A 13,886-nucleotide genomic window follows, 5' to 3' on the forward strand; every position below is an offset into this window, starting at 1 on the left:
CCAGGGGAGTCTTTCAGTTGATTCGTTCAGTGATGTCTTTTCTTCTCCTCCCTCTCATTGCAGAGCCCTGCTTGTGGAAACCCACAGGAGACAGCTCAGGGCAGAAGAGTGGTCATTTCTCACAGTATTGACCGAGCTCTGAGAGACGGTGAGGATGGGCTGGGCTCACGGGGTTACTATGATAAGTGTCCCTCGCTGTCCTCAAAGGCTCACGGGGTTACTATGATAAGTGTCCCTCACTGTCCTCAAAGGCTCACGGGGTTACTATGATAAGCGTCCCTTGCTGGTCTCAAAGGCTCACGGGGTTACTATGATAAGTGTCCCTCGCTGGTCTCAAAGGGTATTTGTTATCTCCGGTTTATCTATCCTTCCTACAGCTCTAGGAATTTTCATGAGTTTGTGTTTGAAGATTGGGTGCATCTGTGTTTTGGATAAATGGAAGTGGTTTGAACACTTATAGAGTAGAAACTTCCAGATTTCACAAAGCTAACCAGCCCTGCAGAGATTTATCTACAACATGGAATGCAGACCTGCTCCCTATTCCTTAAAATAGGTTTCAGGAAACATTTTATTCTAGATACTATCGGAGGATGTGTGGTAGGGGGGAGTGAACTCATGCACCTGTGGCCACATCACTTCAAGCAGATGAGTGATAGCCTCACAGAAGGGGGAGAGCACGCAAGAGTGTCAAGAAGAGGGCTGAGGAGCAATGGCAAGGTACACTGTGGTTATATTCCTGAAGTAGGAGTGAGCAAGTCTCTAAATTTTCTTGTTTAAGGATGCAGCACATTTTGAAGATCAAATTAAGATTTTAAAAGATTATTAAGGTAAGATTTGTAAATATATTGATTTCAGTTATTATACAGGGAAAAAGTCTGAATTTTCTACTAACTGCACGCTGTTAAAAAGGTAAGAGGGACTAATAAATAACAATGCACAAATCAGTATTTTTTCCTTGGCATAGTTCGCAAAAATCACCATGTTTAAATTTGAGGATGAGGATCACAAAAGCAGAGAAATAATATGAAATTTTAATTATTAGAATTTTATAGATTATAATTTAAGTATAGTAATGTTTCTATTAGTGATTAATATAAACTACTTTTATAAATTTTTCTGGCTATAAAATTTGACTTTTCTTATTCAAAACCTCATGGTTTTGCTGGGATGGTAGGGCATGCTTTTAGTCCCAGCGTTTGAGAGGCAGCAGCAGGCAAGTCTACATAGTAAGATTCTGTCTCCAAACAAAATAGTCTTAAAAAGAATTTTATTTTTACATATGTGTGTGCATGTCTCATGTGTAAGTGCAGATGCACATGTGCCATGCCATGCATGTGGAAGCCAGAGAATTTTTCTGTCTCATCCTTCCATTTTGGTGTACAAGTGCTGGGATTATAGATGTGTATCACAACACTGTGCTGGTTACTTGCACCCTAGGGATCAAACTTTTAGGAGTCAATTATTTCTTTCTGCCATGGCCCCTGGAGACTGGATTCAGGTTGTCTGACATGCACAGCAAGTGATTTTAATCACCAAACCATTTTGATGGTCCTGCACCAATTTAAAAAAAAATTACTTTGATTTTATGTGCTTGCATGTGAAGGCCTACATGTTTGTATGTGCACCACACGTGTGTCTGGTGCCCAGGGAGGCCAGAAGAGGGCGTAGGAGCTCCTGGGGCTGAGTTACAGCTGTTGTGAGCCACCTTGTGTGGGTGGGTGCTGGCGCTGAGCCTGGGCTTTTTCTAAGACAGCATGTACTCTTCAATGCTGAGCAGTCTCCCCAGCTCCTGCACTGATGTTTGATTTTTCTTCACTACTTTCAGCTCCTCCCCTGCAATCCCTAGCTGTTTTATGTAGGAAGGTTAGTCTGGTAAAGTTACTCAGTCACCCCGTAGTTGCTGCAGAGGTGGCTCGGTGGTGAGGAGCACAAATGCTCTCACAGAGGTCCTGGATTTGGTTTCTAGCACACAAAGTGGCTCACAGCCATCTGTGTAACTAGTTCCAGGGATCTAGACTCTCTTCTGGCTTCCCTGGGCACCAGGCAAGCACGCGGTGCAGATACATACATGCAAACTGTCATAGACACAGTGTAAAAATAAACAAAGCTTTTTTAAAAATGCTAAAAGTCCTTAATTTGATGGCTGTGTTAGCACATACCTTTAATCCCAGCACTTGGGAGGCAGAGGCAGGCTAATGTCTGTGAGTCTGAGCCCAGCCAGGTCTACAAAGCGAGTTCCAGGACAGCTAGGGCTATTACATAGAGAAATCCTGTCTTGAAAACCAAAGGAAAACAAACAAACAGAAAAGCTTTAATTCTATAAACTGTGTTTTAACTGTTCCTTTTGAAAGATGGTTAATATTTTTTTTGTGTGCCACGTTTTATTTGCTCAACCTTTAATGGACACTTGAATTACCTCTATTTGGGGCTGTTGTGAATACCAAAAATAATGATGCCTTTTGAATTTTGGAAGACATAAAAATTTCTTTGCAGTTGAGTTTGACACTTTTTCTCTTGGATGGGCCAGTTTGTTTCAGAAGTATTTGTATGAAGTGTATTTAGGAAAAAAACTGAGGCCTACTTGACAGAAACAAATGACACATTGCCCGTAAGTCAATTTCTGTGCAATGATTTTGTTTGAGAGGAAAGTGTCATATAAAGCCTTTGGACAAGATCTTTGGTTTATTATTTGGTACATTTTTAAAGCACATTTGATGGCTTGCTTTCTTTTTTAAACTTAATTTTTCTTTTAATATATTATTTGCCCATATTAAGAGATTTGATCTGATAGTTCAGTGTATATGAGTGCACCAAATAAATCCAGCATTTTCTCAACTGGTGCTGTTCTCTATGCCACACGAGGTTGACTGTTTTGTATTTTTCTCTCTTGTACCTCAGCTCCTGTATCTGTTAGACAGTATTGTTACCCACCATCTTTAGGCTCAAAAGTTCTTTGTTTGATATAAGATGGTTTTCAGGGAACTCGGACATCATATCCCCTACCAAAATGGGAGCTGTTGGCTGCGGTAACAACAGATTTTGGAGAGTAGGTTACGCTTCTGGCAGCAGTTGATAACAACAGTAACAAACAGGCCAAATTTAGAGTTATTTTCTAAGAACTGTAGCCACTTAAATTTATGGTGAATCTAGAAGTGTGTGTTGAGAAAGCTAAGAGATTATCAAGCATTTAGAAAAATTCACAATGAATGTAGTTAATATCTTTGGACTATATTTTATATTTCTATACCTTCATTCCAGAATATTTAATTAAACTACAGCAAGTGATATCAGACTTAGTGTTGTTAAAAGTGAGAATCTGTGTGTTCAAAACTTAAATGACTGTTTGTTAGGGCTGCAGTTATTTAAATGTAGTTGATGTGAACCACTTAGAAAATATTTTTAAAAAGTATCTCCTGAAAGCTAATTTTAACTAGATAATATTGTACCATTTTATATATTTACTTTATTACTAGATAATATTGTACCATTTTATATATTTACTTTATTGCTTTTGGAATATGTAATTTAAAATGATGTAATGAAAGCGTCCAATAAAGTAGAAATATAGGTGTGGTGTGCATATGAAAACGTTTGTTGCTAAAGAGTGTTTAGCAATTCATCATCACTAGATGAGGAATTGTGTGAAGTCTTTATATTCGGAACCACAAGAATAAAAACGTGAGAAACAATGTAGTTAGGTGTTAGATGGGACAGCAAGAATTATACCACATTCGCTAGCCATCAGCGGATCCAGTTGACCATCCTGCTGGCAAGACGTGCCACTGGTGAAAGAGAGGCGTGGCTGTTCCGAGCAACAGCTGCTCTCTGATTGGATCTGAGGTCTGCTTCGTGGGAGGGGATTCATGTTCTGGAATCGTTGAGTCATCTTAAATATTTTTGCATAGTGGGCTGAGAGACTTGGTAAAGTGTTGGCCATTCTAGTGAAGGATCTAGCCCTCAGATAAAATCCAGACCCAGTGGTATCATCTCTAATCCCAATGTTGAGGAAGAAGAGACAGCTGAATCCCTGTGGATCCCTGGCCTGTCAATCTTGCTGAATCAGTAAGCTCCAGATTCAGCAGTATACCCTGTCTTAAAAGATAAGGTGGAGAACAAGCAGGGGAGACACTTAACATTGACCTCTGCTCTTCAGCCACACAGGTACCATACAAACATACACACACACACAACAAATTGTGTTTGTGTGGGTCTGTATAGTTATACTATGTGTGTATGTATGTATATATATATATATATATGTAGAAATATGACTTTTATTTTTGCTTCATATATTCAAGTTACAAATGTAGCTGTGAGGTTTACCATAAGGATATTAATGGAAGACCTACCTATGGTTAAAAAGCTTTATAGCTGAATGCAAATTTCTGCCAACGTTGATTTTTATAAATTCCTAACCAAATTCTATCATCACAGGAGTATTTCAGAGTTGTATTAAATAGCGTGTGCAATGTAGGTGAGGAATGTCCTAGGACATAGCATAGACGATACACCTTTCCCATCGTGTGGCGGTGAAAGAGAATAGCCCCCTCAGGCTCATCTATTTCAGTGCTTAGTAAATAGAAAGCGAAACTGTCTGAGGAAGACGGATTAGGAGGTACGGCCTTGTTGGAGGAGGTGCGTCACTGGTGATGGGTTTTGAGGTTTCAGAAGCTCATGCCAAGCCTAGAATCTCTCACTCTCAGCCTATGGCTGAGGATGTAGCTCTCAGCTTCTGCTCCAGTGCCGAGCATACCATCATGTTCTCCACCGTGATGATAATGGGCCAAGCCTCTAAAACTGTAAGCCAGCCCCCAACCAAATGTTTTCTCTTAAAGGAGTTGTCATGACCTTAGAGCAGGGACCAGGGCAGCGCACAGAGCCTTGTAAAGGCGCTGTCTTTTAAGATTGCACTGGGCTCTCTGCTGCAGCGTGAAATTAATTTTTAAGTATTTGTGTGCTTGTGATGTGGGGCTATCTATCATGGCACGGATAGGGAGGCCAGAGGACAACCCTGGGAGTGTCTTCTTTCCTTCCTCCGAGTTGAGGCAGACTCTCTTGTTTCTTACTTTGTATGTGGGCTTAGCTAACTAGGCAAGTTTCTTACTAATTCCTCTGTCTTTTCCTTCCATTTTGGTGTCCAAGTGTTGGGACTGCAGATGTGTGTCACGGCACTGTGCTGGTTCCTTGCATCCCAGGGATTAACCTTGAGTTGTCAGGCTTGCATGGCAAAGCAGTTTTAGCCACTGAGCCATCTTCTTGACCCAGAAACTGAATTTTAATGAAAGGGGAAAATACTTCTGTTTTCTATATGCTCAGGCTGCAGGTTTATTAGTGTAAACTTTGATGGTGTGAAAACTTAGTTTAATAAGAAGTCAAGAGACCAAACAAGCAGTGTTTTGGCCAGGGGCTCATCCTGCCCTTATTATTTGGCCTTGTCCTTTGGAGGTCAGTTAGGTTTTGTCATCCTTGTGCACTAGATCACGCTCCTTGTTTAAGGATAATGGGAAGGCCACCATCTGGCGTGGCTGCCTACTGGGCACTTGTTGTTGAGTTTCTCTTCGTGCCGACTTGAGCAGAACCTAGGGAGGTGCTCATGCTGTTGTCCTGTTGTGCTGTCTGGAGAGAGTTTACAAAACGGTACCTGTGGCTTAAAGAAGCCAGATGAGCAGCAGACAAGAGCGCTGTGTTGGGTTTTTCCTGTCTGCTAACTCTTAGCTTGTCTTCACGTGGGGACCACAGTATGAGGAGGACAACAGGAGGGACGGGGCCGCCTCCTTCAGAAAGTTATTTTACTGTTATAACTTCAGTTTCCCAACAAGATGCTCTGTTTCTGTGTAGATGCCATTGTGGCATGGATTCGAATTGTTTTTAATAAAAACCTGGAGTCAGATATTAGGGGATGAAAGCTGAAGAATCAGGGAAGAGTGCGGCCAGCCCATTAGAGCATCCTTTTATCTCTCCCAGACTGCAACCTCAGATTGGAACTGTCTCCACCAAACCTCAGACTGCACGGAGCTCCTGTCTCCTGCCTTATATTCCTCTCTACACCCAGCCCTATCACTCCTGTCTCCACCTCCCTAGTGCTGGGATTAAAGGCCTGTGATCCCGAGTGCTGGGATCACCTTTGTGTGAGCTCTGTTTCTCCTTCAGACAGATTCAATCTCATGTAGCCCAGCGTGGCCCTGAACTATTAGAGATTCCTCTGTCTCTGTCTCCAGATTAAAGGTGTGTGCCACCACTGCCTGGCCTCTAGTGGCTTGGCTCTTCACTCTGATCTTCAGGCAAATTTTATTTGCTAAAACACAAACAGAATATCACTACTTGCCATGTTTGATTTGTTTGTCACAAATAAATGTGAGCTGTCTCTTCTTTATTAATGGACTTGCCCAGTTCGGAGTGAGGTCCAGCTACTCTACAAAAACTAGAAAGCAACAGCCGTCTGATCAAACATCTGGATGCTAACATAAAAATGGCTGGTTATCTTAAGAGCTCATCTGTTGGATGTCTTTTCTTCCACCCTTGCTGAGATGGCTGTTGATTCCAGCTTGCGTACCAGTCTATAAAATTCTGTTTAATGAAAGGTTAAAGTTGCAGTAGCATCTTGTATGAGTGTCTGCCTTTGGAAGGTAATTGTTCTCAGATAGTACAATTGAAGCCATCTGAATCACCTTGAGAATTTACCTAAACTTGGGCCTATGTAAATGTTAACAAAATTCTTGATGTTCTATGTCTAGGTTTTTATTAATCTGTGTATCTGTCTGTCGCTCTGTGGATCTCGCCTGTCTGTTGAGACAGGGTGTCATTTTATAGCTCTCACTGGCCTGGAACTCGCAGTGTAGACCAGGCTGTCCTCTAACTCTCAGAGATCTATCTAGTTCTGCCTTTCAAGGGCTGGGATTAAAGGTGTGAACCACCCTGCCAGGCTGTGAGTAGTGTCTGGAAAATAAAAACTGAAAGGAAAGTGCTGAGAAATCAGAAGTGATTTCAGAAATACCAGACAGCGCGGCATCTTTCCACTGGAGCTGTTTTATGTGGCTGAGTTTTCCTCCCGTGGCACTTGGAGGTGTTGTCACCCGTGCCAACATCAGCTTATTCTTCAGAATCCTCCTTTCCTGAAGAATCTCCTTAGCTTTACAGTTTGGCCAACCACAAGACCTATGATATAGCTATTGACCACCAAACACTTGAATAGTTAATTTGCGATTGCTGTAACTATAAAATATGTACCAGATTTCAAAGCTTAGTTTGAAAAAAAAGGAACATATTTCATTTGAAATATTGACTACTTAATACATGAGTACATTATATGAAATGAAATATGTTATTCATTTTGTCTGTTTCTTTTTAGTCTATTAATATGGCTAGCGGGAAATGTAAAACCACATGTACAGATTTTCATGTTTCTATCAGATGCACTAGCCTAGAGCTAGAGATAGACTGGAAATCCCCCAGTGACGGTGACGGGCCGCGTGTGCTGACCTGTATGAGGCTGGTGTGGGGAACTGTTCTTCTATTAGTTTTGGGGTCTTATTAGCGACAGAATGCTGAATATATTCTGAAATTGAACATAAAGAATCATGGCCCTGTACCATATTTTAAGCACTAATGGGTAAGGAACCCCAAAGATTATAGTTAGGTTGAGTATGAGCAGCTTCTGCCTTTAGTTGTGGAGATGGAGTATCTTAGGGTAGAGTAAATGTAGCAGCGCTGTCTTTTGTTTACTCAGGTGAGCTTTGGGGTCTTCCTGGAGAAGCCATGGCCTGGGCCCAAGTGGCGATTGAGAGGACTTTCTGTATTCTGTGTTTTTAAGTAGGTTAGCATCAAGATCAAATATCTAGGAATTAGACTGTATAGGACCCAGGCTTTCCAGAGAGGAGGATCTTTTAAAAAATGTCCTTTCCCTTGTTCTGTTTTCCACTCTCATTCTGTGCTAAAGGGTGAACTGCCTTGACGTTTACAACCCGGCCTCGCTTTGCTTATTCCGCAGTGTTCGACTACAGCTGTAGAGACTACATTCTCTCTTGGTACGGGGGCCTCAGCAGAGACGAAGAACAGCTCTACCATCTGCTCTTAGAAGACTTTTGGGAAATCGCCAAGCAGATTCGCCACAGGCTGAGTCACGTGGATGTGGTTAAGGTTGTCTGCCATGATGTTGTAAAGGCTTTGCTCGCTCACTTCTGTGACCTGAAAGCTGCTAATGCCAGGTAAGTGTGTAATGCCCGCAAACCCACCCTTCTCACTAAATCAGCACTCTTGTTGGCGGGAGTGGGAGGGGTGGGGGGCAAGGCAATGCTTAGGAATAGTCTGCCTGAAATGGACTGAACTAGAAAAAAAATCATTCTGAGTGAGGTAACCCAGAACCAGAAAGGCAAACATGAGCCTTCATCCAGTAACTGATGGAAGCAGATGCAGAGAGCCGCAGCCAAGCACTGGGTCGAGCTCCTTGAGCCCTGTGGAAGAGAGGGAGGAAGGACTGTAAGAGCCCGGGGAGAGGGAGGAGCAAGATCATGATGGGGAAACCCACAGAGACAGCTGACCCGAGCTGATAGAGGCTCATGGACTCTGAACTGAGAGCTGGGGAGCCTGCATGGGACTTAACTAGGCTCCTCCTGAATGTGCGTGACAGTTGTGTGGCTTGGTCTATTTGTGGGATCCCTGGCAGTGGGACCAGGATTTACCCCTGGGACATGAACTGGTCTATTGAAGCCCATCCCTATGATGTGATACCTTTCTCAGACTTGAGTCAGTGGGAGGGAATTGGTCCTACCTCAACATGATAGACCAGGCTTAGTTGACTCTCCGTGGGAGGCCTTACCTCTCTGATGAGGGGACACAGGGAAGGGGAAGGAGGGGGAACTGTGTTTGGTTGTAAAATGAATTTTAAAAAAAAGATATATATATAGTATTTAAGAAGAAGAAGAATTAAAAAAAACTAGTGTGTGAAGTTGCCGACCCGCCGTTTCAGCTTTAGTGTGACCAGGGGAGGACAGAGGCTGCTGAATCCCCACAGTAACTCAGTGAGGGGTCCAACTACCGAAGTGTGAGATCAGAAGTTTCATTTTAAGTTGCTGAGTCTGTAGTACTTTGCTACAGTGGCAACAGCAAATTAACATGTCCCACTTTTTGTATTTATTTCTCTATCTTCTCTACTAAACTCCTATTCAGTAGGGCAAATCCAAGCCTTGGGCTCACTGTTACACTATGTTAATGGTACCCGTCCTCCCATAGCCACGATTTCTATTCTTTTCCTTTTGGATATAAAATTTTTAGTGCCTTTTCTTTAAAACAAACAAACAAACAAACAAACAAAAAACTAGTCAGCCTGCTTGACCTGGAATGCAGGCATTTTTGAAGGGGAATAGTCACATGTACCTGCAGAGTAGATTTCTTGGTAACTTCATAGTAGAAAATCGCCTTCTAGACACACTTGTCTTTGTGAGTGGTTCACACAATGAGCTGATGGTAGGCTAGCAAGCGCGGTAATGAGCTTCTAGTATTGCAGCGTGCAGGGCCTAGGACTGGATGTAGCCACTGATGCCTTTACTTCCCCTGCAGCCTGCACAGCACTTCCAAACACTATGAAAGCTAGCCATCAGGGAACATGTCCTAGTGCGGTAGCCCCCTGGAGAGCCTCTGGGCTCCCTGATGGATGACTCAAAGGGAGGGATCTTGTGCCTGGCATTGAGATTTCCATTTAATAACCTGATCTTCTGGCGTCAGCATTGTCTACTCATGCCGGGTATTTCAGCTCCGACTCCCCTTTTAAAAGAACATATATATATAATATGTATATAATATATACATATATAATATGTATATATATATTCATATTCTTCCTTGGGTTGAAAAGTCGTAGGTTTACATATAGCTTTTCCACATACCCTTGATTTTAAAGAAAGCCACCTGCCAATACTTCATCTCCCCGTTCTTCTACCTGTTTCCATGTCTGAAACCTTCTGCCCCCAGTATCCCCTTCTCTAATTTTTTTAAACCACATTTTCCTTTTCTATTCATTAGTTGGACAACTTGGTTGATTCTATTTCTTAGCTATTGTGACTTGAGAGGCAGTGGCCATGGATGAGCAATGTAACTATTTTGAATAGTGCTGCAGGAAGCGGTGGCATGCAAATGTTTCTTATATGTTGACGTGTAGTCATTTGAGTATAGCCAAGATTGGTGTATGGTTGGTTTCTATGGTAGATCTAATTTTAGGGTCTTTTTGAAAAAGAAGATTGTGTGTGTGTGTGTGTGTGTGTGTGTGTGTGTGTGTCCATGCAGGGAAGTCAGAGGACACTTTTTCCAGAGTTGACTCTTTACTTCCACCTCTTGAGGTTGGGTTTCTTGTTTGTCTTGGTGTAGGGTGCATGTGAGTTCCAGACGATTCTCCTGTCCCCACATCCTATCTTGCCATAGCAGAGGCTGGGATGGTAGTCGTATACCCTCATATCTGACTTTGTGGGGTTGAATTTAGGTTTTGTGAGGCAAATCGTCTCCTGGGTCCTGATTTTTTGTGTTTCTGAGGAACTCCACTACTGACTTGTAAAAGACTAGCCCAGTTCACAGTCCCAGCATTGCACTGTGCCCCCTGCTGAGCAGGCCCTTGCTAGGAGCATTTGCTGTTTCCGGGTTTCCTAGTGACCGCCGTTCTGACTTGCTTGTGTAGTTTTGATTTTTATCCTTCTAACAGCCAGTGATATTCTGAAACTGATTATTAGAGGTGTTAAATGTTAGTGCTCTAATTAGAGAGCTGGTTTCACTTTGAAAGTAGCTTGTACATAGGTTTGTTAAGCCCCTGTGTTGCGTATTTGCTGGGTACTTGGATTTTGAAAGACTTCAGCAGGGAGTCCCCTCTGTATGCTGTGACTACCGTTAATGAATAAAGAAACTGCTTTGGGCAGAACTTAGGTAGGCAGGGAAAGCTGGGCTGAATGCTGGGAGAAAGAAGGGCGGAGTCAGAGAGCCGCTATGGAGCAACCACCAGAGTCAGACATGCCGAAACTTTTACCCATAAGCCACTGCTACATGGCAAAACACAAATTCATAGAAATGTGTTAAATTAACATGTAAGAGTTAGCCAATAAGAAGTTAGAGCTAATGAGTCAAGCAGTGATTTAAATAATACAGTTTCTGTGTGATTATTTAGGGTCTAAGCAGGTGGGATTGCTGGAAACCAACAAACAGCCTCCTACTACATTTGGTGCACCAATGTGGTGAACTAAATCCATGTAAAACCTAAAAAAGCTGTTAAGCCCCTGTATTGTGTCAAAAAGCCCTGTGTATGCGTATTTTCTGGGAACTTGGTTTTTGGAAGACTTCAGCAGGGTTATTTTCTATGATAAGAACAAAGTATTTTTCTAGGCTTGTTGGTAGGATCCTAAATTTGTATTATACTCCGGAGTAAGTTCAAGGATGATGAACTGCAGCACATAGAACTTACAAATAATGCGTGGTCCTACAGAAATGAGTAGCGCTGCCTGCTGGGATGTGCGGTTGTTTGGAGTAGCACTGGGATTATGCCCAGTTTCTTTTTTTATTTATTTGTTTTTGTTTTTTTGTTTTGTTTTGTTTTTCGAGACAGGGTAAGATTCTTATGCTCGCTTTCAGGAAAGTCAGCATCGGTTTCTGCATAAGCAGCGGGTAGCTCACTTTCTTCTCTCAGAAGCTCTGCAATGTGAGTTTGTCACATGACAGCCCCTGTTCTGGCTTGTGATGCTGCCCTGGCAGCGGACCTGGCTGCTAAGAGTGGTAGCTCTCCATCCTCACGTAGTTTCTTCCGACGAACTGTCTTCTCTCCCCAGGTCTGCCAGCCTCAGGCTGACGAGGTGGGACTCCAGAGCCATTACATTCCCACTGCTTTCCTGCTTGCTGCCCCAGTGTTTTGCGAGCTGTTCCACTATGGTGCATAGAGAGAAGTCCATTTCAGCTGTGACTCACTTCCATAAATTGGTACCCTTATTACCTGTGATAATTTAACATCTTATTTAAATGTCATTTGAGACCAAGTCAGTTTTACTATCTTATTACTTGGGCACAACCTGTTGCCTGAAAAACGTTACCATAGGACAGTGATCACAGACTTTCTTCCCTGAGGATATAGCCCCACAGTTGTAAAAGCTCCCGAACTTGCAAGTGCTATTGTTTGTGTGGTTTCCAGCTGGTGATGCACTGTATTGTCCCCCTGCCTCCGCAGGTGACAGCTGATCACACAGCCCTCACAGCTCTGAGCTCAGTGAGATCACACTGCTAGCTTGCAATTGGCCATTCACACTATGGAATGGGGAAATACTTTTGGTCGGAATTTTGTCCTCTAGAGAGCCAATTATTATCCAGCTCCTCTTACTGAGTCCATTAAATTCATCAATAGTTACGATATCAGATATTTAAGCCAAGAAGCCTTTAAAGTAGAAGTCCACATTGTGTTCCCTTTGGACAATCCTGATAGACGTGGGAGAGAAAGAGAAGAGTAACGTTGGATGTGATATAGTAAGATGACAATGCGCGTAGCTGGGGCCTCACTCCAGGGTCCTGGAAACACACAGGGTCTCTCACAACACTCTCCTGTGTGCTGCAACAGTGTGTGAATTAGTGAAATGAAGAGGTCCTTTCCCTGTGGTCTCTGTGGCTTACACCTTCTGTCAGAGTTGCTACCCCTTTGCGCTGTCTCTTCTTGTTATGTAGTTTGCTGTGACACTCACAGCTAAAGTATGTCATGGTTCTGCCCAGCTAACAGTTGTCAAAGACTTGTTGAATTCAAGGAAGTTCCTTTTGAAGTGCTTAAGTTACACTCATTAGAGGACAGTCTTTGAAATGTTTATTTCAATTAGAAGAATACTAGGTTTAAGAGAAAAGGACAAGTGGTTTGAGAAATGTTGTGGGTTTTTGTTTGTTTGGTTGTTTGGGTTCAAGACAGGGTCTTTCTGTGCAGCCTTGACTGGCCTGGTCTCTGTAGACCAGGCTGGCCTCAAACTTACAGAGATCCACCTGAATCTGCCTCCCAAGTGCAGGGATTAAAGGCATGCGCCACCATCTCCTCGCTGAAATGTTTCCATGGAAACATGAAATAGTGTTTCCATGAATATCTAATTTCACCATGAGAGTGTATCTTTCACTGAGATGCTTACAGCTCTGAAACTGTTGCTTTAGAAGATGATGTAGATGTCGTTGTAACTACAGCATCAGAATGACAGAGAGAATTGATTCCGCACTAGAAATGCTGACTCTTTAGACTTCTAGAGTTTTCAATTTTACTTTGTTCTTTGTTTTCTCCTGTATCCCGGGCTGGCCTTCAACTCACTATGTAGCAGAACTTCTGATCTCTTGCCTCTGCTTCCTGAGTTGTAAGTGTGTACCACCACTTTGGCTGTGAACTCACAGCCTGGTGCACTAGGTAACACTGAACAACTGAGCCCCAGCACCTAGTTTCGTATTCCTTGTTATTCTAGTTGATGATAAAAATGTACAGAGAGAAAAAAGAAAAACCTCCTGCCATTCTCTTTAGTTACAGATACTGGAAAGAATGCCAGTTACTTACCAGTCTTTCATATGGGTGATTTGTTCTGGAGAACGACTGTTATTGATGTAGCATTGTACAGAGCACACAGGTAGGCCTGCTACAGTGAGTGTAGGGTTTTGATGGTTATGTGCCTCTCTGACAGCCCTGGGTAACTGTAGGGTTTTGATGGCTGTATGCCTATCTGACAGCCCTGGGCAACAGTAGGGTTTTGATGGTTATGTGCCTCTCTGACAGTCCTGGGCAACAGTAGGGTTTTGATGGCTGTATGCCTATCTGACAGCCCTGGGTAACAGTATTATTGTTTGAAAATCTCACTGGTAGACAGAGCTCACAGGCTGCCAAATGATGTGGGTGGCCTGGGGAGCACACCCTT

General features: G+C 42.8%; 1 protein-coding gene across 1 annotated transcript in view; it reads left to right on the forward strand.

Moving 5' to 3' along the window:
- Snx25 (sorting nexin 25) overlaps nucleotides 1–13,886 on the forward strand; it is a 116,075-nt gene that overhangs the window by 31,804 nt on the left and 70,385 nt on the right. Inside the window, 2 exon segments of the mRNA XM_085680272.2 lie at nucleotides 64–148; nucleotides 7,988–8,204. Coding sequence (XP_085536398.2) covers nucleotides 64–148; nucleotides 7,988–8,204 — 302 coding nt within the window.

Source organism: Myodes glareolus, chromosome 23 (assembly GCF_982192425.1).
Source record: "Myodes glareolus chromosome 23, mMyoGla1.1, whole genome shotgun sequence".
NCBI classification, from domain to species: domain Eukaryota; kingdom Metazoa; phylum Chordata; class Mammalia; order Rodentia; family Cricetidae; genus Myodes; species Myodes glareolus.